The 27306-nt window shown below is 38.3% G+C and overlaps 1 protein-coding gene across 4 annotated transcripts in view; it reads left to right on the top strand.

The window, feature by feature from the left end:
* GUCY2C (guanylate cyclase 2C) overlaps positions 1-27306 on the top strand; it is a 141473-nt gene that overhangs the window by 47293 nt on the left and 66874 nt on the right. For 2 of the 4 annotated variants that reach the window (XM_043564727.1, XM_043564728.1), the window contains exons 5-6: positions 11150-11292; positions 24776-24940. In XM_043564727.1, the coding sequence (XP_043420662.1) occupies positions 11259-11292; positions 24776-24940 (199 nt within the window). In that variant the 5' untranslated portion in view covers positions 11150-11258. Of the gene's footprint in view, positions 1-11149; positions 11293-24708; positions 24941-27306 lie in introns of those variants that run through there. The other 2 variants (XM_043564729.1, XM_043564726.1) reach the window with 2 other exon arrangements.

Raw genomic sequence — 27306 nt, 5'->3', positions numbered from 1 at the left:
TTGGAAAGTCCATCTGAGAAAAATGGCACATTGAACCCCAGATATTAAATCCAGATTTTAATTTAACATTAACTTGGTAACATAAATAATTTCACATTAAATATCAATGTAATTGAGGGAAGAAATGGAAATTATGAAGGGAATTTACATAATTACTTTCATTGTATTATATTGACACTTCATGTGAAATTGTTTATATTACCTCTGAAAACCAGTGTAGGACTTTCTTCTCTCTTCAACATCAAAGTGCTGACTACTTTTAATCAACACATAAAGGACGTTATTCAAGAATTTATACCTAATTTAGTTGCAGCTGAGTGACACGTAAACTGATACTGTACCAGCATCAACAAAAATGTCACTTATATTTTCCCCATAATTCATGGATTATCAAAAAGGTAAGTTTACTACCGAGATAGATCAGAATTAATTAACTGTGGCAAAACACATGAAAAGAAAAAACGATATTCATCGGCAGTTGCAGCAAGGGTGATGATAATAATTAGTGTCTGTTGGTGTTAGTCAAGGCAACCTTAGTCTTATACAGCGATTTGAGGGTTGAGCTAAGTGGGGTAATAGACTATATAAGCAGCTACATTTCAGGTGTCATGTGATATGGCATGGAAGAAAAGTCATATTTATGTGCTATTAGTAAATATGGAGAGCTCTTGGGATGAACAAAAGAACAATGCTGTTTCTACCCTCCCAGAGTTACTTTTTATTGAGGAAAGAGAGTATTTAAGAAATTGATGAAAGTACAATGCATTCGGCACACAGAGGGCAAGGTGAAGAGTGTACATGTGAGGTCAGAAAAATAAATAGGATCTGAAGCATACATAAGAGTGAAAAATTGGAAGCAATTTAAATTTCCAATAACAAGGAATCAGTTAAATAAGTAATTTTCAACCCCTGAAAATGATAGAGGTATATGAATATATATTTATATACATATAAATGTACAAATTTATATATATTTACAAAATTATATATATATACACATATATAGCTAAATATATATACATATATATGTATTTAGGTACATATATAGAGATATATTTATAGATATATAAATTTTTAAATGTTTGCAATTTACCAAGTGAAAACAGGTTCAAAATCGTGTGTGTATTTAGATAAGTAGTCTATTGATAGAAAAATATATATTCATATGTGTTTCTGTATGGAAAAATATTATGATGTACACTGAAATCTTAATGGTGTTTATCTTTTTATGGCAAGATTTTAGAGAATTTTTATTTTCTTCTTTTAACCAACGTAAATTTTGTACACACAACTATCTTTTCTATAAATATGTATCCTGTTAAAGTAGTGTTTCTTTTTAAGCTATATGAAATGTGACTGAGATTCATCAGAATAACAGTTCAATCAGAGGATTGAATCAGCAATCAGAACAGGCAAATCCTCTAAATGCTAAAAACTTGCAAGAACACTTTATTAGTGTTTGATTATTAGTTTGATACTCCATTAAAACAAAAGGAAGTTTTTCTGAGAGAGAGAGAGTACAAGCAAGGGAGGGGCAGAGGGACAGGGAGAGAGAGAATCTTAGGCAGGCTCTATGCCCAGCACAGAGCCTGTTTGGGGGGGGGGGGCGCTTGATCTCCCCACCATGAGATCATGACCTGATCCAAAATCAAGAGTCAGACGCTTAACCAACTAAGTCACCCCAGTGCCCAGATTCTTGTTTAAGATGGAAAATATATCCTCTTCTGATTTGGAGGAAAATGTGGGGAGATCATTTTAGAAAATGCGGTTTATGTGTCCATGGCTTTTTGTTTCCTGGCCCTGGAAAATAAGAAGAGTTTGAACATTCTGAAAATTATTTAAAATGTTGGAATGGCCACCAGGATCTTCCTTGGTGTTGATACATATTGAATGAATAATGGATGAGTGAGTGAGTGAGTGAGTGAACGAATGAATTCATGAATGGATGGATGAATAAATGAAGAGGGGATTCTAGAAGATTAAAAACTTAAGTTAAAAAGGAAAAAAGCAACATAATATTCCGCCACCAAGAAAGAGTTCCCAGTGTTACTGCTCTCTAGCAATAACGTAGTGTTCTCTTAACTCACCTACTGGCTCCTCTGCCTACAGCTGATTTACTTGTTGCATATACCACAGCCTCCTGTATTGAAGCAAAGTAGGTTTGGAAACTGAGTCAATTGGTAAGAACACCCAAGTCAAAGTATCTTAAACAATAAGGAAGTAAGCACCTGACATAACATGACATACGAAGGTACAGTGGCACTGGGGTCGGCGGCGCAGTGGCACCATCAGTGCTGGCTTCATCTCAGGCAGTGGTGAGATGGCTGTGGCAGGTCCAGGTATGTCACCTGGACGGGCTGATGTCTGGAGTCAGAGAGAGACCATCGTTTCCCTCCTACTCTTCTTTAAGAGCAAAGAAAACTTTGGCGAGGTCCCTGAAAGACCTCCCCACATATCTCATTGGCCAAAATTGTATCACATGGCCGGGCCTCAAGTAATGATAACAAAGGCAGTGGAGCTACCACAGCTCAATCAGCCACTCAGGGGTCACCCCTGGAACCGGGCAGGAGCCATGCCTCCCCAGAAGCTCATGTTCAGAATCAGCAGATCCCGGAACAAATTATGCTTCTGGGCGGAAAAAGGAAGGGACTTAAGGTCATTATAGATATCTTTAGCAACAGAGAGATGAAATTTAAATGGGTGCTTTATACTTCTGTCATTTTCTTCCTTCTCCCAGCAGTTGGGAGTCTTCCCAGCAAACTTTCTCTTATATTTTTTTATGGTATTTACTGTTCCCACATCTTTTGTAGCTTTCTTCTGCTGCCAACAGAAAGAGAAAGAAAGTGTGCCACGTTACAGTGAAAAATGAGACACTTTTGTGGCAATTGACTATGTATTAAATATTTCCACGAGCTAACCTCTAATTGGTATCTCATTTCAGTGTAGTAAACTTTGTTTATTATGAATCCATCATTTTTTACATACACTAAGCTGGGTTTATTCTTGCCTTGACTGGGTTGTTTTGACAGTTAATAAGTAATTCTAGGTATAAATTATTTAAGTAACTTTCCACAAAGCATTGTGCTATGAAATCAAAGCTTTCATCACCTACCTTAATTTGATTCTGGAAAAAACGTACAGAAAGTTAGATACCTACGTATGAAGTTGTCTTCTTTTTCCTTTCATCTTCTAGTTGTTGCATTATTGTTACACCGTTGACACGAAATTGGTTTTCTGTTTCATATATAAATTAGACTAAATAATAGAACTTCTTGACAGAATAAGAGACTTGCATTATTCACAATTCAAGTGTTCCTTCCGTAGTGTAGAGAAGGTATACAGATAAATATGTATTGTACACTTTCCTCACTATTCCCTTTCTTTTCTTTAACTCTCATACACACATAACAGCTTTGCACTGGGCCGATAACAACACTTAAGGCTAACCACCTTCCTTTTTCCCTCACGAAATTGGACAGCAGTTCCTGCCATATCAGGTCATTAACTGTTTATTGCCCAGTTAATTGAGTGCCATATAAAAATGAGCTGACCCAGGGGGGGGAAATTATCTGGCCTTCCCACCTGGGCAAGCTATGAACTGAAGATCTGGGAACCAATATAGTCATGAGGTAAAGGAAGAAAATTAAAGACAAAATTCAATGGTAGACTTTCAGTTCCAGGAAGGTAGGATAGAATGTACTTGTTCCCTGGTAAGTACACCAAAAACCTTGGACATTATATATAAAACAAACAAAAGAAGGCTCTGAAAGGTGAAGAGAAAAAAACAGATTAAACTTTAAATTACAATACTGCTCATAATTACTCAAAAAATAAATACTTTGGTGTAAATCTAACAAAGCACACATATTCCTTGTGGACTGAAAACTACAAAACTCTAATGAAAGAAGTCAAGTAAGATCTAAGTAAATGGAGAGACATGTATTCATGGATTGGAAGATGCAACATCTTAAAAGTATCAGTCCTCCCCAATATTTCTATCAAAATATTAGCAAGATTTTCTGAAGGCATAAACAATATTACCTTAAATTTTATGTGGAGAGATAAGAGTACAATAGCTAAAACAATTTTTAAAAAAAGAAAAAAGGAAGGAAGAATCAGTCTATGCAATTTCAAAATTTATTATATAAGTGCAGTCATCAAGACTGTTTGTCACAGGTAGAAACAAATCCATCCATCACTATAACCAAACAGAGAATCCAGAAATAAGCCTACACAAATATGATTTTTGGCAAGAATGCAAAGCAATACAATGGAGGAAACACAGCCTTTTCAACAAATGGTATGGGAGCAATTGGACAATCATAGGCAAATGAATGATGAATGAATGATTGAATGAATGAATGAACATCATGACGCTCTATCTCAGTGGCACTTATAAAAAAATTAACTCAAAATGGATCATCAACTTAAGCATAAATTTAAAACTATAAAACTATTAGAAAAAAACATAAAGGAAAATCTTTGGGATCTACAGCTAGGCAAAGAGATCTTAGACACAACACAAAGTGTTATCCATAAAAGGAAAGTTCCATAAACTGGACTTAATCAAATTTAAAACTTTTTTCTGTGATAGATACTTTTAAAGAGGATGAAAAGAAAAAGCTACAGAATGGGGAAAATATTTGCAAACCACATATTTGACAGAAGAGTAATATATGAAAATATATAAAGAACTCTCAAAATTCAACTATAAAATTATAGATAATACAATTAGGTCCTGGGCAAAAGACATGAACAGACATTTCACCAAAGATATGCAAATGGAAAATGTACATAGGAAAAGATGTTCAACATCTACAGCTATTAGGGAGATGAAAATTAAAGGAACAGTGAGCTATTACTGCATACCAGTTAGAATGGCTAAAACTAAAAATAGTGGGAACAGTGAATGCTGGTGAGGATGCAGAGAAATTGGATCACTGGTACGTTGTTGATGGGACTATAAAATGGTCTAGCCATTCTAGAAACAGCTTGGCAGTTTCTTACAAAATGAAATATACAAATATCATGCTACCCAGCAGTTGTACTCATTGACATTTATCCCAGAGAAATGAAAATTGGTATGCAAAAAAAACCTGTACATGATTGTTCATAGCAGCTTTTCTTATGATAGTCTAAAACTGGAACGATGCAGATATCTTTAAATAGACAAATGGTTAAACAAATTATGGTACATTTACACCATGCTCAGCAATAAGAAGAAGAAACTAATGTATACAACAACCTGTGGGAATCTCCAGAGAATTAAGCTGATAGAAACAAAAACAATCCCAAAAGCTTATATATATACTGTATATCTCCACTTACATAATTCTAGCTTTCCCTTTATAATTTTTACATTTTTGTATCTGTTTTACAAAACACCCTCTATGAACAATTAAAAACAGATCATTCCAGCTTTATACAACTCTTTCAAAGAATAGAAAAAGAAATAATAAGTCTTCAACGCATGTTATGGGATTAGTACAACCTTGGCATCCAAACCAGACAAAGGAATGAAGGTAAATTACAGGCCAATATTACTCAAGACATACTGCAAAAATCCAAAATCCAAAAATCCAAATAAATATTAGCAAACCGAATCTAGAGACATATAAATAAAAAAATAAATATATCATGACCAAGTGGAGTATATTACAGGAATGCATGATAAAATATGCTAATATAATTTTCTCATTAAAAAATAAAAGTAGGGGCATCTGGGTGGCTCAGTCAGTTGAGTGTTGGACTCTTGATTTCAGCTCAGGTCACGATCCCAGAGTCATGGAATCAAGCCACATGTCAGGCTCCACGCTCAGCATGGAGCTTGGGATTCTCTCTCTCTCTCTCTCTCTCTCTCTCTCTCTCTCTCTCTCCCCCTCCCCCCCTCTCTCCCTTAAAAAACACAAAGAAGTAAATAAAATAAAATAAAATAAAATAAAAATAAAAGTAGAAAGGCATTTGATCATCTCAGTAGATGCAGAAAAACAATACAATTAAAGCATTCTTTTATGATGAAAAACTTGGGAAACCTGAAATAGAAGGAAATGTCACTAACATAAAAGAATCTGAATAAAATAACATCAAAACCAAATCCTTAGAGTGAATATCACACTTAATGGTAAAATGTTAAAAAGCATTATCTTCAAAATAAGAAAGATAACAAGATATATACTGTTAGTTGAAAACAGGAAATAAGAAAAGAGGGGGAATAATATAAAAACAGTCTTACCTTTCCACCTAAGCAAACTAAAATGCACAGTCTCCCTACTCCTGTTTAAAACAACACAGTAAAGGGCCACCTGGGTCGCTCAATTGGTTAAGCCATAAAGCATTTGACTCTTGGATTCAGCTCAGGTCATGACTTCATGGTTTGCATTGGGCTCTGTGCTGACAGTGTGGAGCCTGCTTGGGATTCTTTGTCTCCCTCTCTTTCCGCCTCTCCCTGCTCTCTCTCTCTCTATCTCTCTTTCAAAATAAATAAACATTTAAAAAAAGAAAAAGGAGAAAAATATCATTTAGTAAATAATGTTTTCCTATACTGAAAATTTATTTTATCTACTACATTATTAGTATGTAATAAAAGAGTTTAGCAGGTTGTCAGATACAAGATCAATACAAAAACCTTTTCATTTCTATCCATAAACAATTACAGATTTAAAAAATACAACTTAGGGGCATCTGGGTGGCTCAGTTCGTTGGGCATCCAACTTTGGCTCAGGTCATGATCTCGAGGTCCGTGAGTTCGAGCCCACGTCGGGCTCTGTGCTGACAGCTTGGAACCTGGAACCTGCTTTGGATTCTGTGTCTTCCTCTCTCTCTGCCCCTCCCCTGCTTGCACTTTGTGTGTGTGTGCGTCTCTCTCTCTCTCTCAAAAATAAATAAACACTAAAAAAGTACAACTTATAATTTACTTATAATAACAAACATGTATAAACATATAGGAGTTATGAATAATTCTTATAAATAATGTACACTATTCTTATGTATGTAATCGTAAAACTTCGTTTAGATACATCAATAAAGATGTCAAGTAAAGGGACAGACTTACCATGTTCCTGAATAAGAAGTCTCATTATTGTAAGGATTTCAAAAATCCCCATGTTGATCATGTTCATAGTTTTTAAACTTTACACTATCCCCTAAAGACACTATGGAAGAAATTAACTTTTTTTTTTTTAACAAGTAAAGAGGATTATATTGTCTTTCTAGCTGCTTCATCTAAATCCTAAAATAGTTTGCGCTTCACTCAAGTGTAATAATGAGAAGGGGAAAATAGAAGAATACAAGTTCTATATTGGTTCAGAGGCAATATTAAAGTCTGATTATAATAATATTTAAAAATCGGAGATAACTTTCAGAAGATTATGGTCATCAGGAAATTAATACTGAAAACTATAATAAACCACCAGATAAGGCTTTGCACTTTTCACATTACTGCCAAATCCACCTTTTCTTTTAATTCATCAAGATCCTCTTAAAAATCTATTTATTTAATAAATATTTATTGAATTTTGACTATATTGTTTTAGGAGATGGAGATACAGAAATGAGTAAGGCAGTGTATTCCTTGAATTCGTAGAAATTAAATTCTAATGGGGGGACTTAATTAATTAACTAACAAGATAGTATTAAATGATAACTTTTGTAAAGAAAAGAAAGCAAGGTAATGTAATAGAGAATGAATAGGGGAAAGAGATGTTTTTTAAACTAAGCAATCAAAAGAAATGCCTCTAGGAGGTGCCATTTGAGTGGAAATCTGATAACAGTAAGGACACCATCCTACGGAGAGTTGGAGAGTTGTAGGCAAGGGAACAGCTAATGCAAATACCCTTCAGTGGGTGGAACTTTCTCACCAAGGCAGAGAGTGATAAGAGGTGAGACCTGCAATGTGGCAAGATGATTATCCCGTAGAGTAGTGGTTCTCAAAGTCTGGTGCATTTGGATAAGGGCCCACCAGACACTTTAAGGGGTCAGCAAAGGCAAAACCGTTTTCATAATAATACCAAGATGTCATTTCCCTTTCCTCTTTTCTCTTTTGTTGACATTAGTGTTAATAGCTCAAAAGCAAGGGTAGGTAAGACTACTCTAACCTCAGCACAGATCAAGGCACCAAACTATACTAATAGTTATTATAGATATGCTGTTTGTTTGTTGTCTGCCTAACATATGGAAATTTATTTATTATTTTTTTAATGTTTATTTTTTTGAGACAGAGAGAGAGAGAGAGAGAGACAGAGTGCGAGCGGGGGAGGGGCAGAGAGAGACAGAGACACAGAATTCAAAGCAGGTTCCAGGCTCCGAGCTGACAGCAGGGCTTGAACTCAGGAACTGTGAAATCATGACCTGAGCCAAAGTTGGGTGTTTAATCGACTGAGCCACCAGTGCCCCTCACATAAGGAAATTTATTAAGTGAACACTTACCAGCAAAGGAGGCAAAACTGGTGGATGAAGTCCAACTCTGTCCTCCACTCAGACCTCCATATTTTCATCCTTTTTTTTTTTTTTCTTTTGGTCTTTCCTGAGCTTCTATCCTAAGCCCTCAACCCTCTCCATCCTTCACCATGCTTTTCAAATGTTCCGATTTGGGAATTTCTTTCTCTTCATCTGAGTACACCATTTCAGAAACCTTTCAACTTGGACCAGGGGAATTTGAAATGTGTATCTCAAATTAGTTTAAAATTACACTCAAGTTTCCATCAGCCGCATCACACACATCCTGAGTGACCGTTATATAGCAATAAGTAACACCAAGAAAATTGACACCAGAAACTTGATCTGACTTCCTCCATTTTCTCATGATAAAATCCCAACCTCTTGTGTCATTGTTGTCACTCCTGCTAATTTCATGCTTATGTTTCAATCTACCCTTAAAGCTTTCTAAATTTTTGCCAAGGATTCTTACTAACTTTCACATTCACATCTTCAGAATGATTGTGTTTTCTTTCCAGACATATCTGCAGTTTTGTGCTTTGTTTCGTTGTCTCAACTTCTGTTTCTCTGGCGAACACCTTAAATGCTCTTGCTTTTTATTTCACAGGAATGTTGTGGGTGCCAGCTGTAAATGGGCTTGGCTTCTTTCTTACTGTTTATTTTACACCCTTAGTTATCAGGGTCATTTAATCACTATCTAGACCTCTGAGAGTTTAAAAGTCTAATAAGGATGTTTGTTTGAGACCTGAGCGAAAAGAATCTTGGCTCTGAAATTAAAAAAACAAACAAACAAAACTTTGAAGTCAAAACTGATCTTTTATTCCCGTAGCAAAACTATAAAAGTTCTCTGAAGTTTTTTTGTTTTTGGTTTTGTTTTTTGGGGGGAGGGTTGTTTTTTGTTTTTGGTTTTGGTTTTGGTTTTTAGAGAGAGGGCACTCAAGCAGGGGAGAGGGGCCGAGAGAGAAGAGAGAATCATAAGTAGGATCCAAGCTCAGCATGGGTCCCAACATGGGGCTTGATTCCACGACCCTGCCGTCGTGACCTGAGCCGAAATCAAGAGTCGGACACTCAACTGACTGAGCCACCCAGGCGCCCCACTTCTTTCCAGTTTTAAAAGAAAAATGGTATGTGGGGTGCCTGGGTGGCTCAGTCGGTTAAGCATCTGACTTCGGCTCAGGTCATGATCTCACGGTCTGTGGGTTCAAGCCCCGCGTCGGGCTCTGTGCTGACAGCTTGGAGCCTGGAGCCTGCTTCAGATTCTGTGTCTCCCTCTCTTTGCCCCTCCCCTGCTCACGTTCTGCCTCTCTCTCGCTCTCAAAAATAAATAAACATTAACAACAAAAAAAAAAGAAAAATGATATGTGTGCAACATGGTTCCATTTAATAAATTTGATATGTTGTGTCACTGGGCAACTAATTTTTACATTCTTGAAGGATTAAGAAGACACTTTTCCCCCTTGATCTTCTGTTATCACTTTAAATCCAATCCTATTTCCTCAGACATTTGGTCATCCTTCAAATAATTTTGCCAAATCTTAAACATTTGACAAATTAATTTTTCCTCATATATAACATGAAAAGAAATATCTACCACTCTACATTTCATAACTTCTGTTTCGTTCTTTCACACATATCCTTTGGGTCCACTTTAAATATACTGCAGACAATAAGGAAGTATATCTAAATAAATGTAGTTTAAACTTTTGTTCCTCCGGTAGATTTACATAAATTTGGTTTAGGGATAATTTCTAAATCATGTTCAGCTCTACCATAGTGTCTTGGATACAACTGGAATTTCTTCCCACTGCCATTCTTTTCTAATATAGTAAAGTTGGCATATGCTTAACATTTTCAATTAATTTCATTTAAGTACAATTAAAAAAAATTTTTTTTATTTTTAGAGAGAGAGAAGGTGCATGAGCAGGGGAGAGGGACAGAGGGGGAGAGAGGGAGACAGAGAGGGAGATGGAGTGGGGAGAGAGAGAGGGAGACAGAGAAAATCTTAACAGACTCTATGCTCACTGCAGAGCCTGACATCGGGCTCAATCCCACAATCCTGGGATCATGACCCGAGCAGAAATCCAGAGTCAGACGCTCAACTGAGTGAGCCCCCTAGGCAGCCCAGTTAAATACAGTTTTAACTGAAGTTAGAGGAGAAATACCTACTGCGCACAAAAGCGGCACAAAGGTAGGAGCAATCAATTCTGCCACTTGGAGAAGACATAGAGGAACAACAATAACAGCTATTGAGTACTGAGTGTGTGACAAGAACTTCCTAATACCATTTTAATTAACCCACACGTCTCCACATTGGAATCTGCAAAGCTCACAGCAACAGTAGCTGAATTTTTACTTATTATTGCTCCTGTGAGTGTTTCTAAAAGTTGCTGGTCACGTCTTGCATATTGTCCAATAAGCCTGCTTGTGCTGGGTGCTGCTACAGGCCCACGGTGCATGAGGGTTCTGCCCTCTAGCAGGTGCAATTTGCTAGTACACAGAAGTCCCTCTCTGGGTGCTTCCACAGCTCCAGCAGGCCCTGACACAACCATGCAGCATCCTTAAGGTGCCAGAGCAGGGTGCCAATCTTTGACCAAGTGGGGAATAGCATCCCTCTCCTTTCGGTGATGGAGTCTATTAGAGGGCCACTAGGCAATGATATCTGTGACTTAATATTCTACTAAGCGCTTTGCCACACTGTTTCACTTTTTCATTCCAGGCCTTTTTCTCCCCTGAAATAAAACATGCATTCTGGGCCAGACCAGAAACGGATCTGAGTAATATGGCAACTAAGCTCTACATTTCAAAGCTTGGCAGTGTCCCTGGGAATGAATTCCCTTCAACATGGCTCTTCAACACCAGGTAAGTGGATATTGTTTGGGCAAACCCCATCAATCATCTGGCCTATCTATCCACGTCCAAACTCCAACAAGGGTCGCAGCTTGGGCTTATTCGCTAGAAGAGAAATTAAATTTATTTTAGGAATGAGAAAAGCAAAGATCAGCAAATGTGGGTAATCTGCCCAAGTTCAGATGCATAGCACATAACCAAAACAAGATTCAAAATCCAGCTGCAAGTTTTGTGGTTTTTTTGTTTGACAATATCAAGCTACTTCCTGGAACTCAGAGACGCTCTTCTTTACCTCAGATACACCATTCTGTTCTTTCAATGCTTTTCCTGACTTTCCAACTACCTGCTAAGGAGGCACCAATAAATGAAACTGGCAGTCTCTGTTCATGAGGAGTTTACACTTCAGGGATTTGAGCACTCTCTTCTTTCCTTCTTTCCCAAGCTATTATTTTAACCTATATAACAGTGAGGAAGTAATCCCTCAGCCACCTGAGGGGAGAAAAAACGAGTAATATTTGACTTCTCTATAGAAAAATACAGTTCCTTTTTCAGGATTAAAACAGCAGCCCCATTAACCCCTCTTTGGAAGCCTAGATCATGGACCGTGCCTTTTTTTCTTTGGTCGTGTTTGAGGTAAGAGAAGACAAATCAAGCTGTTTGCAGACACAGAGGGCTTTATTGTAGCTGAGATACACTACTGCTGTCTCCAACACTTACCTCCCTTAGTATACAAACACAGCCCCCAGGACAGAGATGCAAATCCAGGGGTCATGAGGAAATTTAACAGATTTCTAACTACCCCTGGCAGGAATATAACAACCTATTCCAGTCCTTCCTGAGCACAGAGGAATACGGTACAAAATGGGCTTGGGGAGGCGGAAGAGGAAGACATTACTCAAGGATTAAACAGAGTTTCTCTTAGAATGGGGAAGGGGGAAGACTCCATGGAAGGAGAGACAAACTGGTCAGCCTGAAGCATCCCAGGCACTGGTGCTAGATTTGGATATGCAGCCCTAGTCTACAATAGTGATTCAGGTTATCAGTAGGGTCACTCTACCATGTGATCTAGATGAGATTATTTTGAATCTCATACTTGTAGAAAGTCCAAAATTCCTCCCGAATATTTCATGAAATCCTGAAGTCTTGAGCTGTGATCATCTTTGACTTCAGACTCCTGCACCTGCAGATCATCTAACCATCCTGTTTCTGTTCTTACCCCATCACTCTGGCCGCAGCCCCAAGCACCTTTCCGTAATTCCCACAAACTGGGCAAGCTGTCTATGGCACAGACTTGACTGAAGGTTTGGGAAGAGTTTAACCAGTTGCATCAGTTGTATTCTAGTAGAATACAGTTATCACAAAAGCAGACATTTGTTCAGTCATGCAATAGCTCCAGTGCTGAAAACAGCTGAGAGAACCCTCAGTGAATATTGGTTGTATGGATAGAATGAGGCATCTTTTCCTCAAAGAAAATGCAAGCAACCTCTATTTTATACACCTTTGTTATTCTTTTTAAATGTTTATTTGAGAGAGGGAGAGAGAGAGAAAGAGAGAGAGAGAGGGAGAGAATGAGTGGGGGAGGGGCAAAGAGAGAGGAAGACAGAGGATCCAAAGCAGGCTCCGCGCTGTCAGTGGAGAGCCCAAAGCAGGGCTCAAACTCACCAACCGTGAGGTCATGACCTCAGCTTAACTGACTTGAGCCACCCAGGCTCCCCTGTACATCTTTGTTCTGAAAAGTCTTCAGCCCCATCGCACTAGGCTTTCTCACTAGCCATATCTTTCTATGTTGCTTCCAGCCTCTTGCCATCTTCTGGTTCCTCTTTCCCTCTTTTCTTTCCATGGTTCCTCCTCACTCTCCACCTCCTGGATTGGCCCTGGGAACTTCAAATTTCCCTCATTATATTATGCAAAGCAATTTATATTTCTCTATGCTTAGCTCAGAAGGTCTGTATATCCAAAACTATCCGAGTACTCAGCAAAACCTCCTAGCCTTTTAGTTACTGGAATCCTCCGGCATTCTGTTATCCCTTGTGAATAGGACCAGGAAGTATTTGCTGTGCAGGAAAAAAAAAAAAATTGGAGAAGGCAGGAATCATTAAAAATTATATACTTAAACCTTAAATTTTTAATTTTATGTCAAAGCATATTCATTTTCATTTATTCACCACTTGGGTAATGTTAGGCCAAGGAATTTTCTTTGAGCAGAGTCCCCTGCATGGAGCTCTGAATCAGCTTTCTTAAGTAAACCAAACCCCTAGAGTATTTTCTACTATTTTTGGTGTTTGCCGTCTGAAGACAATTGACAAAGTGTCTAAGGGAAGACTATTTTTATATTTTTTATGTTATTCCTCAGTGTTTTATAGCAGTCTTGCCAAAGCAATTTTTTTTAGTTTCAGTTTATCTGAGGAGTCCATTTAGTCATCAGTTAAAAGAAAGACTTCACTGTAGCCATTTTTCCTCAATAAATCCAGATCAGAATTTCTAACTTTGTGCTTAGTAAAAAAAAAAAAAACAAAAAACAAAAAAAATTCACGTTTTAGTTCCCTTAGTTGGTAAAATTCTTTTTGAAAAACTCAATTTTTCCATCTCCTTGAGAGAGAAAACAGGGCAGAGAAAGCCTCAGGCTGCTGTGGGGCACAGAGATGCAGGGCTCCTCCAGGCTCGAAAGGGAGAAGGGGAGCTTATTAGGAAGTGTGCGAGGAAACCCAAAGTATTGCTAGAAATGAAAGAGTGGCCCATGCAAGCAGCTTGTTCACTCACCCCTTCACATGTGGAGTAATTTGCCTTCCTCCTCTGAGAGGTTTTGTTGAGGAGTGTGACTTTAAATCGGCCATCTCAGGTGTTTTATTATTTGCTTTTGACCCTTGAAACTCTCCCAGCAAACCTGCCTCCCTTTAGTTATGATCTACATGCTATTATTAGTTTTAGGATCCAGGAAGGGCAATTATCTTGGGTCTTCACATTTGGAAGTCCTTTCCTGGTTACATGCCATAATCAGAGGATTCCCAGAACTGCATGTACCTTCTGGCTTCATATCTGAATTAAAAGCACCAGGCAGTTATCTACCTCATCCACACCCCTGGCCTGGCTTAATTTCACGTTTACCATTTCCAGACCAAATTAAACGAAAGCAGAAAGTCTACGCTTTCTGCTACCGCAGGAAGTAGCAGTCGCAACAAATTAACAGTTAGAAAAACCACTGTTGAGTCCAAGCTTGGCTACCAAATGTGCAACATATAAAATCGTTACCTGTAGCAAGGGTTAATCACCCTTGTGGTGGCCATGTGCCTCTCTGCAGCCTGGTGTTCCATTCTTCCTGACATCCACTAAGCCTCCAGGGAATACCCACTCCTGACCTCTTTGAGTCATGCACCACCACCTACCCCACCCCACAAAATAATAAAGCTGAGTTCTGTGAAGTCAGAGTATCACCCCTCCAGGAGACACCAAGATTGAACTTGTCCTGTTCCACATCAACCATCTCACCAACATGAGCCTTTGGTGTCTTATCTTCTCCAGCATTTTTTTCATTCCCATACTGATATGCCATGATCAACAAATGCCTCTATATCTTCGATCTCTTCATGGGCTCTTCTCTACCATCTCCTGGCTATCCTGGGATTAGGTGGGGTGATATCTTAGGGATGGGGTACACACAGGTGCAAAGTCCTTAGTAATATCTTGTATTTTACGCTATAACGTAGATTAAAACAAATATTCATTTTATTATTCTTTTTTTATTTTTTTAAGTTTATTTATTTATTTAGATAGAGCAAGTGGGGGAGGGGCAGAGAGAAAGGGAGAGAGAGAATTCCAAGCAGGCTCCACACTGTGAGCGCATAGCCCGATGCAGGGCTTGATCTTACGAACTATAAGATCATGGCCTGAGCCCAAACTAGGAGTCAGACGCTCAACCAACTGAGCCATCCACATGCCCCAATTTTATCATTCTTTTAATTTGTATATATTCATTACAGATATGCCTTTACATGCACTGTCTACTTCATAATTTAACTTGAAAAAAAAAAACGACCCCTGTTTCTTTGAGGCAGACACCATCCAGCCATGGTACCCTTCATCCCTCTTTGTCAGCCACTGTCAAGTGCTGAAGTCCTGGTTGTTCTCCCTCATTTATTGTTCCATGAATAGATCCTCCCATAACCCTGCCCTCTTCTGGTTACCACTCTATTTCTTCCCTCTGCCTCTGGTAAGGGAAGCATAACTATTGGTTGTTTTCAATAACTGAGTAGATTTCTAGAAGCAGCCTAACCTTTGGGTTCCAGTCTCCTATAAAATGATGAAAATCATGACTACTGAACCATTCAGTTTTTTCTAATCCCTTCTATTGAGGTTTGGTTCATTGAGTACCCAAAATGCATTTCTTATTTTACCCGGGATGAACAGTGCAACTAGCTAGGCTAACTCAAGGGAACCAGAGTGTTACCCCAGGCAATCCCTGTCCTGTCCAAGGAGGTCTGAAGACATTCTTCTCATAATCACTCACAGGATCTCTCTCAAGCCATGTCCGGAGGAAGTCCATGCTCCCTATAGGCCTGTGCAATGGGGGATTAACTCCCAGTGCTAAGGTATCATCAGCTCGACTAGAGGACCACTCCATTTACCTAAACACTTAAGATTTTATAAAAAAAAAATTGGGGGGGGAAGCTCACCACTACTTTGAATTTGTCAGCAATTCACATATTATATTTGGTGACTTTTAAACTGTAAATAGTGTTACTTCTGCTGAAAAGTTACAGTAGTGCTAGTTAACACTTATTTTTCCAAACTTGAAGTTTTTTTCCCCAGCTTTATTGAGGTATAGTTAACAAATAAGAAGTATATGTATTTAAAGTTTACAACGTGGTGTTTTGATATATCATTGTGAAGTCATCACCACAATCAGGCTCGTTAACATATCCATCACCACACGTAATAATCATTTTCTTTCTTTGTGTGTGGGCGTGTGTGTGTATGTGTGTGTGTGTGTGTGTGTGTGTGTGTGTATGTATGGTGAGAACACTTAAAAGATTTATCTTCTTAGCACACTTCAGGTATACAATACTATATTGTTAACTGTAGTTACATTGCTGTACATTAGATCTTCAAGACTTGTTCATGTTGGATAAATGGGACTTTGTGTTTCTCAACCAAGAGCTCCTCATTTCCCCCTCCCCTTGGTCCCTGGAAGACACCATCCTACTCTCTGCTTCTATGAGTTTGACTATTTTAGATTACACATATAAGTGAGTTCATGTATTTGTCTTTCCGTGTCTGGCTTATTTCACTCAGCATGACATCCTCTAAGTTCATCTGTACTATGGCAAATGGCAGGATTTCCTTCTTTCCTATGTCTGAATAATATTCCATTGTGTGGAATATACACACACATATACGTACACATTTATACATTTATTTATATATAAATGTATAATGTAATAATATATGTATAGGTGTGTATACATACATATATGTGTGTATACATATGTATATATATATGTGTGTGTGTGTATATGTGTATACCTATGTATATATACACATATATATACACGTGTGTGTGTGTGTGTGTGTGTGTGTGTTATCACATTTTCTTTATCCATTCATGCATCGATGGACATTTAGGTCATTTCCATATCTTAGCTATTGTGACTAATGCTGCAATGAACATGGTAGTGCAACTATCTCTTTGAGATGCTGATTTCATTTCCTTTGGATGTATACCCAGAGCTGGGATTGCTGGATCATCAAGTATTTCTACTTTTAATTTTTTGAGGAAGCTCTATACCAATTCTCATGACTGTACCAATTTCCATTCCCATCAACAGTTTACAAGCATTCGCTTTTTCTCCACATTCTTCCCAACACTTGTTACCTTTTGACTTTTTGGTGATAGCCATTTATAAAGATGTGAAGTGGAATCTCAATGTGATTTTGATTTGCATCTCCCTGATTAGTAATGTTGGGAACCTTATAACTGTCAGCCATTTTTTTAAATAAATTTATTTATTTTGAGAGAGAGAAAGCATGAGTGGGGGAGGGGCAGAGAGAGAGGGAGAGAGTGAATTCCCATCAGGTTCTACACTGTCAGTGCAAAGCCCAATGTTGCGCTCAAACCCTCAAACCATGAGATCATGACCTGAGTCAAAGTCAGACGCTTAACCGACTGAGCCACCCAGGTGCCCCTGGTAGCCATTTTTATGCCTTTTTTAAAGAACTCTATATTCAGATTGTTTGCCTACACTTTTTAGATGTGATTTAATGTTTTTAATCCATTTATCCTGTCATAGAGAAAAACTGCCAATTGTAGACAAGGAGATACGGAGTCAGGGCTGAATAATGAATACAGTAAATTCCCTTCATTGGGCTAGCACTTCTGGGGGAGATTGAGGACCAATCCTTTGGCCCCCTCTGCTTTGCAGAGTCCACTGAGAGCATCTTGTTTCAGTTTACTCAAAGGCAGCCTTCTGTGGATGAATGGCAGCCTGATCTCTTTCTAATCTGGCTTTTTTATTTTATTTTATTTTATTTTATTTTATTTTATTTTATTATTTTATTTTATTATTTTATTTTATTTTATTTTATTTTATTATTTTATATTTATTGCTATTGAGTTTTAGGAGTTCTTTATGTATTTTGGATAGCAACCTCTTATCAGACAATATGGTTTGCAAGCATTTTCTCCCATTCTATAAGTTGCCTCTTCCCTCTGTTGTTTCCTTACCTATGCAAAAGCATTTTAGTTTGATACAATCCCACTTATGTATTTTTGCTTTTGTTGCCTGTGCTTCTGGTGTCACATCCAAACAATCATTATCTAGACCAATTCAAAGATTTTTTTCCCCTATGTTTTCTTCTAGTAGATTTACAATTTCAGGTCTTACATTTAAGTCTTTAATCCACTTTGAGTTTATTTTTGGAGATAACATGAGGTAAGGTTCCAATTTCATTCTTTATGGGTAGGAATCCAGTTTCCCAACACCACTTACTGAAGACACATCCTTTCCCCATTGTATGTTCTTGGCACCCTCGTCAATGATCAATTGATGGCAGTTGCATGAATTTATTTCTCGGTTGTCTATTGGGTTCCATTGGTCTATAAAGATAGTTTTATGCCAGTACCACACTGTTTTGATTACTATAGCTTTGTAATATATTTTTAATTCAGGAAGTATGATGTCTCCAACTGTGTTCTTTCTCAAGAGTGCTTTAGCTATTTACTCTTATGTTGTTTCATATGAGTTTTAGGATTGCTTTTCTATTTCTTTGAAGAATGCCATTGAGATTTTGATAGGGATTACATTGAATCTGTAGATAATTTGGGTAGTATGGACATTTTAACAATATTAATTCTTTCAATTCATGAACATGGGATGTCTTTCCATTTATGTGTGTCTCTGTAATTTCCTTCATCAATGTTTTATAATTTCAGTGTACAAATTGTTCACCTCTTTGTTTATGTTTATTCCTAAGTATTTCATTATTTTAGTTGCTATTATGAATGGGGTTGTTTCTTAATTTTCTTTTCAGATAATTTCTTATTTGTGTATAAAAATGCAACTTATTTTTGTATGTTGATTTTGTATTCTGCAACTTTACTGAGTTAATTTCTTGGTTATGATGTTTGGTTTGTTTATTTTTTTAGTCTTTAGGGTTTTCTAGAAATATGATCAGGTCTTCTACAAACAAAGATCATTTTACTTCCTCCTTTCTAATTTGGATGTTGTGCATTAATAGTGTATATATATTGATCTTTATCCCCTGGTTCCTGACACAGAGCTCCAAAATACTTTGAATTTCCTGGGTGATAAGAGTGGCTTTTGTTCTAATGAAACAATTCTTTGTGGGCTCCTGAACAGTTTCAGGATGGGGGCTGATACCAAACAGACCAAGCAAAACCATGATTAGAAGCTTGGAACTTTTTTTCCCAATCCCCATCTTCTGGGAAGGGGAGAGGGACTGGAAATTGAGTTAATGAACTTGCGATGAAACCTCCATAAAAATCCCCAAAGTATAGGGTTAGGAGAGTGTCTGTGTTGGTAAACACATCTATTTGTGAATTAGGTGGTGCAACCCAACTCCATGGGGACAGAAGCTCTTGCACTGAGGACACTTTCAGACCTCTCCTATGTATCCCTTCATCTGGCTGTTCATCTGTATCCTTTGTCATATTCTTTATTATATAATAAATCAGTAAATGTGAGTGTTTCCCTGGGTACTGTGAGTCATTCTAGCAAATTATCAAACCGAAGGAAAGGGTTATGAGAACCCCAATTTATAGCTAGTTGGCCAGGATTACAGGTGACAACATGGGACTTATGATTGGTATATGAAGTTGGGGCAGCAGTCTTGTGGGGTTGAGCTTTTAACCTGTGGAATCTTATGCTCTCTCCAGATAGACAGTGCCAGAATTGAGTTAAATTATAGGGCACCTATCTGATATCAGAGAATTGCTTGATGTATGGAAAACTCACAGATCTGGTGTCAGATGAAGTGAAGTATGGGAGTACTCTGCAAGTAAAGGAGAAATACAAGGGAGTTTTTCTTTTACAGATGCCTTTTCTTTCCTTTTCTTGCCTAATTGCTCTTTGTAGGACTTCCACTGCTATTCTGAAAAAAAGTGGCAAGAGTGGGCATTCTTGCCTTGTATCTTCAAGGGAAAGCTTTCAGGTTTTCCCTATTGAATATGTTAGCTGTGGGATTTTCATAGATGGTCTTTATTGTGTTGAGGTAGGCTTCCTTTTCCCTGTTTTATTGAGAATTTTAGTCATGAATCAGTGTACTTTGTCAAATGCTTTTCCTACATCTATTGAGATGATCATATTTTTTTCCTTTCATTTGGTAATGTGGTATATCACATTGATTTGAATATATTGAACTATCCTTGCATCTCAGAGATAAATTCCATTTGATCATGGGGTATGATCCTTTTATGATATTGAACTCAGTTTGCTTATTTTATTAAGGATTTTTCACCTCTGTTCATCAGGAATATTGGCCAATAATTTTCTTTTTTGATCTCTTTACCTGGTTTTGGTATCAGGATGATGCTAAATTCATAAAATGAGTTTGGAAGTGTTCCCTCATTTTCTGTTTTTTGAAGGAGTTTAAAAAGGATTGGTATTAATTCTTCTTTGAATACTTGGTGGAATTTACCCATGAAGATACCTGGTCCTGGACTTCTTTGTTGGGGTTTTCAATTGCTGATTCAATCTCTTTATGTGTTATTTCTTTCAGGCTTTTAATTTTTTTCTTCATTCAGTTTTGGAAAGTTGTATGTTTCTATAAATGTATGCAATTCTTCTAGGTTACCCAACTTGTTCATGTATAATTGTGTATAATTGTCCCTTTTGATCTTTGTTATTTCTGAGATATCCTTTGTAATGCCCACTCTTTCACTTCTTATTTTATTTATATGGGTCTTTTCTCTTGTTTCCTTAGCTAAGAGGGTTTGTCAATTTTATCTTTTCAAAAAACCAATTATTGGTTTTATTGATTTTTTTTAACTTCCTATTTGACTTATTTCTCCTCTAATCTTTAATACTTTGTTCTGTCTGCAAAATTTGGTTCCGTTTGTTCTTCTCTTCTAGTTTCTTGATGTATAGAATGAGACTGTTGATTTGAGATCTTTTTTAATGTAGATATTCATTGCTATAAATTTCCCCTTTAACAGTGCTTCTGCCCCATCCCTAAAGTTTTGGTATAGGTTTCATTTTTGTTTGTTTGTTTCAAAATACTTTTTAAGTTCTTTTATCATTTCCACTTTTACCCAAGAGTTATTTAAAAATGTGTTGTTTCATTTCCACATATTCATTAATTTTCTGTTATTTATTTATTTATTTATTTATTTATTTATTTATGAATGCATGTATGTATGCATTTATTTTGCTGTTATTGATGTCTAGTTTTATTCCGCTGTGGTCAGAAAAAATTCTTGGAATAGTTTTAATCTTCTTAAAATTGTTAAGACTTATTTTGTGATGTAACATGTGATATATCCTGAAAAATGAACCTTGTGCACTTCAGAAGCATATGGACTTTTCTGCTATTGGATGCAAAGTTCTGTGTATGTCTGTTAAATCCACTTGTTCTGTAGTATTGTTCAAATCAGCTGCTTTTTAAATTGATTTTTTTTGTCTGGACATTTTATCCATTATTGTAAGTGGAGTGTTGAAGTCCCCAACTGTTTCTGTATTGTTGTCAATTTGGCAGTTGTTGTCAATTTCTTCCTTCAGATGTATTGGTATTTGCTTTATATATGTAAGTGCTCTCATGTTGGTACATATATATTTATAATTGTTACATTTTCCTGTTGAATTGATCCTTGTATGTTATATGATGTCCTTCTTTGTATATTTTGTTTGATGTAAGTATAGCCCCCTTCTTTCTCTTGGTTACCATTTGCATGGGATATCTTTTCCCATTTCTTCACGTTCAGCCTGTGTCTTTAAATCTAAAGCACATCTCTTGTACATAGTGTGTTAATAGGTGTTTTGGGTTTTGTTGTGTTTTTTTATCTGTTTAGCCAGCCACTCTATGCTTTTGATTGGTGAGTTTAGTGCATTTACACTTAAAGTAATTACTGATATGAGAGGATTTGCTATTGCCATTTTGTTCTTTGTTTTCTGTTGATTTGCTCCTGTTTTGCACCTCTCTTCCTCTCTTTTTTTCTTCTTTGCTAGTTGATGCTTTTTTTGGTAGTGATTTGCTTTTATTTTTCCCTCTCTTTCTTGATTTATTTTAATTTTATTTGGATACAAAAACTTTATACTTTTATTCTCCTCTCCCTACATTTTATGTTCTTATAGTCAGAGTGCTTCTTTTTATGTCATGTACTCATTAAAAACAGGTAATTCTGGGGGCACCTGGGCGGCTCAGTTGGTTAAGCGTCTAACTTCGGCTCAGGTCATGATCTTGCGATTTGTGGGTTTGTTACCCGAGTAGGACTCTGTGCTGACAGCTCAGAGCCTGGAGCCTGCTTGAGATTATGCGTCTCCCTCTTTTTCTGTCCCTCCCCTCCCATGCTCTGTCTCTCTCTCTCTCTCTCAAAAATAAGTAAACATTTAAAAAATTTTTTTAAAGCAGGTAATTCTGTCAGCTGAGGTCAGTGTTGGTGAAGACTGTAAGCACCCTTGGCACCAAAACTGCAGGTGTATGTGGCAGCGGCAGGATCTGCCGCAGTCCTTGATGGCAAGGGCTGCTAGCCTCCTCCTGCTCTCCTTCTACCCCACAGGGGAAGTCCTGGCCGCAAAATCCCTTTTGGTCTGGGCTCCAGGCACTGAGGCACTGGAGCAGGGTGGTGCAGTGTCTCCAGTCCAAGAAGGGTGCACCAGCGTCTCCTTCTCAAAGAAAGCACATCAGCACGTACCCGAGGCAACTCTGTCAGCTGGAGTCAGTGTTGGCAAAGACTATAGAGATCCTCAGTGGCAAAAACTGCAGGGGTAAGGGTCCTCTTGCCCTCCTTGCCCCACAGTGGGAAGTCATGGCCAATGGGGATCCCTGTTGGTGTGGCGCAGTGCCAGACCGAGGGATGGAATGACACACATAAAATGCTTATGTTTTCCTGTGGGGCCATCTTGGTTTTTGTGCTCCACTGGGTCGCTGCGTCTTCTTCATTGTACTCCAAAGCTCTCCCAGAGCTATTTTCATCAGTGGGCAGTTGTTAATTTGTTGTTTTCCAGGAAGGATGAAAGCTGGGGCCCCTAGCCCTCCATCTTGTTGATGTCACTCGCTTTAAGTTTAAAACAGAAATTTTGCCTGAAGTGGTCATCAAGCCAATGATGTAAATAATGACATTATTTGGTTAATCATACTATATCTCTATTTCCAAATCTCCATTTAGATCCAGGTCCTCTTCCCCCAAATCCTGGCTATTCCCACACCTACACAGTCTCCTAAAATCAACATGTCCAAAAACAGAAGTCATGATCTTCTTCATTAACCCTGCTGCTCTTCCAGAATTCTAGAGTTTAGTAAACAGCTTTCCCATCTACCCAACTGAGCATCTCAGGGGTCACCCTTGACTTCTGCCACTCTCTAATGCCCCAAATCCAATAAAATGTCAAGTCTCATCTATTTTACCTCTTAGATACCTCTTGAACCCACATATCCACTGCCACTGCCCTCATCTGGGTCTCCTTTACCTCTCATTCGGACCACAGAAATACTCTCCTAATTTGCTACGTGTCCCCACTCTCTCTGAGTCATTCGTTCCACGGCAGCTTAAGTAGTCTTTACAAAATTCATCTGATCATGTTCCTTTCTTGACCATTAGTGCGAAGTTCCAAATCCTGATGGCATATAGGAAACCCCATGGCCTACCCCTGTCTACTCCATTGTCAACCTTTGACAACCTCCATTGCCACTAGATGCCTAGCTCTCTCCACTCCAACCATGCTGTGTCTCTTTCAGTTCCACAAACATTCATGTCACTTCCCACCCCTGGGCCTTTACAAAAGCTGTTCCCCTGCCTCCCACACTCCTTCTCTTCTCTTTCCATTCAGCTAACTTCAGTTCATCCTTCTGGGAAGCTCAAAGACACTTTCTCAGGGAAGCTTCCTCAACTTTCTAGAATAGGTTATATTAATCTGCCATGTGCCACACAGCACTCTACTTTTTTCCATGGTTGAGTTTATTCATAATTTTTTTTTTCAAGTTTTTTTATTTTAGTGAGAGAGCCCATGAGCCTGGCAGAGGGGCAGAGGGAGAGAGAGAATCCTAAGTGGGCTCCACACCTAATGCAACGCCCCATGTGAGGCTCAATCCCATGATCCTGGGATCATGACCTGAGCTGAAATCAAGAGTCAGACATCACAATTATTTATTTAATGTGTGTCTTCATCACCAGAATGCACGTTCCATGAGGACACTAATATATTCACACCACTTATAGCTGTATACCTAGTGCTTTGCTAATGCCTAGCACCCTGTCAAGTCTCAACAAATAGTTGCTGACTGGGTGATTGAAACAGTTCTTCTAGTTGAGGATTCAGTTCCAGTGTGCAGCTATAACCTAAACACCACATAGTCCACTATATCTGTGCTTTCCTTAAGCCCTTTGACCCTTATTTTTCATTTTACAAATCTTTTTATGTATATACTATACTTCCCTCTTCCCCTTTTTCCTCTTCCCAGTGATGTGTCACAAATTGATGTATTTTTATTGGGTGAGGCCCAGGTAATCTCCCTGTTTATAACTCTGGCCTTTCTGTGAGCAAACACACAAAGTGAACTTTGGTTTATCTCCTACCATAATGTAGCTGCTAATTGCTGGCAGGCAGGCTGTGTCCCATGGGCCACGTGACCAGTGGGGCATGATCAGAAAGGAGCGTGGGGAAGAGTGGACTGAGGGACCCAGCTAGAGGCTGTCTAGCCGGAGTTCCTGCCTCCCTCAAAGTGCAGAGTAAAACAAGCAAGCACAAGGAGTATGGTTCTGAGGTAAGCAAGGTCATGAAGATGACACTGCTGGGCTTAGTTTTGTGGTCACTGCTCCTCCATCCAGGGCTGATGTTCTGGACCTCCCAGATCAGTCAGAACTGCAACAATGGCAGCTATGAGATCAGCGTCCTGATGATGAACAACTCGGCCTTCCCAGAGACCTTGGATACCTTGAAAGAAGCGGTGAATGAGGGAGTGCAAATAGTGAGACAGCGTCTGCTCAATGCTGGTAAGAATATGGTCACGGGATCCACCTCCTCCCTGTTACCCCTCTGGGGTCAAAGGGTCGCTTGCATTCTTTGCCTAATCACCCACTCTCCTCTACGGGCTTGTCAGACAACCCCTTTCCATTTCAAGGCAGTAGGTCCTCAGAGAGAAGGATTTAAGTCCTACTGCGTTATGCTCCGTCATAATTCACCCTGCTCTTGGAATGACCCCAGTCCAGAGAATGCCAGATGTTCACAGCAGTGAAATGCCCCAGATGCAACTGGATTGATGGCTCCGTTTCAGGGAGGCATCATGTTCGTTTCTGTAACTCTTCAGAGGCAATATTTGATCTGGACCTGAGAGTTCACAGGGTTACCGGTCAAGAACATGAATTAAGAGAGTTAAATTCAGACAGATGCTGCATCTATTTCTGGGATTTTTAATCCATCTGTTCACTCTTGACATCTCGGCTGGCTATTACATAAGACATAGTCCAGGAAATTTGCAACCAAATTCAGTGTTATAGTTCTTCATTGTATTATTAATTATTAAAATAAACTTTATACCATTAGATAAAATATGTAGAATGAAGAGAAAAAATCACCCCTGATCATTTTCAGCCGCCTGGATATCTCCAGTGTCTTTCATATGCTCTCAGTTTCTTGTTTTTAAGAACACGATTAGGATCACTATGGCGTACAAACAATTTTCTAGGGGTGCTTGGATGGCTCAGGTGGTTAAGCTTCCAACTCCTGGTTTCAGCTCAGATCATGATCTCATAGTTCATGCCCACATCAGGCTCCATGCTGGAAGCCTGCTTGAGATTCTCTCTCTCCCTCTCTCTTGGCCCCTCCCCCACTCATGCTCTCTAAATAAATAAATAAACTTTAAAAAAAAGATAAACCAAAACTAAAAAAATTATTAAAAAAAAGAAGAAACAATTTTCTATCCCAATTTTACTTCACATTATTCTGCAAATGACTTTCCTGTAACTGCATAATCTTTATGTGATGTGAGTGGATATGTAATATTCTTTGGAGTAGATATCCTCCCACATCATCCAGTTATTCCCTACTGTTTGATTTCCCATTGTTTTTAATTTCTCGTGGTTACTTAAAAATACTACAATAAGCATTTTCAAATATATAGTTTTTTCCATTCTTTGAGACTAGATTGCCGAAAGTATAATTACTGAGTCAAGGACTATTTCATACGTCTTAATGTTTACATATGGTTCTAAAGAGGGTATGTCTTGATTTTCTCCATGTAAAATTCTGTGCTAATAAGCTCTTTTCTAGTGCCCAAGCTGCGCCGGTTCATTAGGCTCATGCTCTCCTCCCCATGTGGCTGACACAAGGTATATATATGTTTGGTACCTCTGCCAAAGGCTGCACAACTGTGTATGGACGTTATTTAAGCCTCATGCTGTACCTTTCTGTTCCTAGACTGGATGTGTGTGTTTCAAGAAGTTGTCACAGATAAAATTCATATGACCATGAAAAATATAGTAAAAGTCTTTGGTCATATAGCAAGAGGTATCATGTATCACATATCTGTGATACCTTTTTGCTGTGCAGTATACATTTCTTCAATCTTGTCTGAGACCAGTTCAGATGTAACTAGCTAGATCTGAACTAGAGCTGTAATGGAACTAGAAGGATTTAATAAAATCCCCTTATTTACCAAGACTGTGGCATCGTGGAAAGAAAATTTGATTTGAATTCTGGGGACCTGTATTGGAGTCCTGGCCCCAGAGCTTTCTCTTTTTGTGACCCTGGGTGAGCCTTTTCCCTTAGTCTCTCTGAGCCTTGGCTTCCTTGTTTATTGAGTACCCATCATGTCCTAGGTAAGATATATAGCGTCCTTCGTCACCACAGCTCTGTAAGATTGGCATTATTGGCACGGTTTCACAGAAGCTTCATAACTTTGCTGAAGTCATACAGGCTGTCTATTTGATACGAAATTCCAACCCCTATCTGTCTGGTTCCAGCTGTCTGGACACTGTATAATCTTTACCCACCATGAACTAACTTTCTCATTAAAATGAGCCAGTGAAACACGATGGTGAGAAGCAGAGATTTGGAACCAGACAGCTCTTTGTTCATATTCCAGCTTTGTGTCCAACCATTTATCATCAGTGACCTGGAGCAAATTACTTAAGTTTTCTGAGCCTCAATCCCCTTAGCTATAAAATCACAATAGATAGTAGTTACCTTGTGTGGATATGGTATGAATTAAATGAGGAAATTCATATAAAGTACCCAATACACAGACTGAAACATAATTAGGAATTCAATAAGTAGCGGTGGTTTTATTGTCATCCCTGTTGTTGTTTTTGTTGAGGATGTTAAAGTTGTGTTATTACTGTGCTGTTGCCACTGTTACCTG

The sequence above is a fragment of the Prionailurus bengalensis genome, chromosome B4 (genome assembly GCF_016509475.1).
Source record: "Prionailurus bengalensis isolate Pbe53 chromosome B4, Fcat_Pben_1.1_paternal_pri, whole genome shotgun sequence".
Taxonomy (NCBI): Eukaryota; Metazoa; Chordata; class Mammalia; order Carnivora; family Felidae; genus Prionailurus; species Prionailurus bengalensis.
Note: the sequence above shows the minus strand (reverse complement) of the source record. Positions and strands in the feature narration are given on the sequence as shown.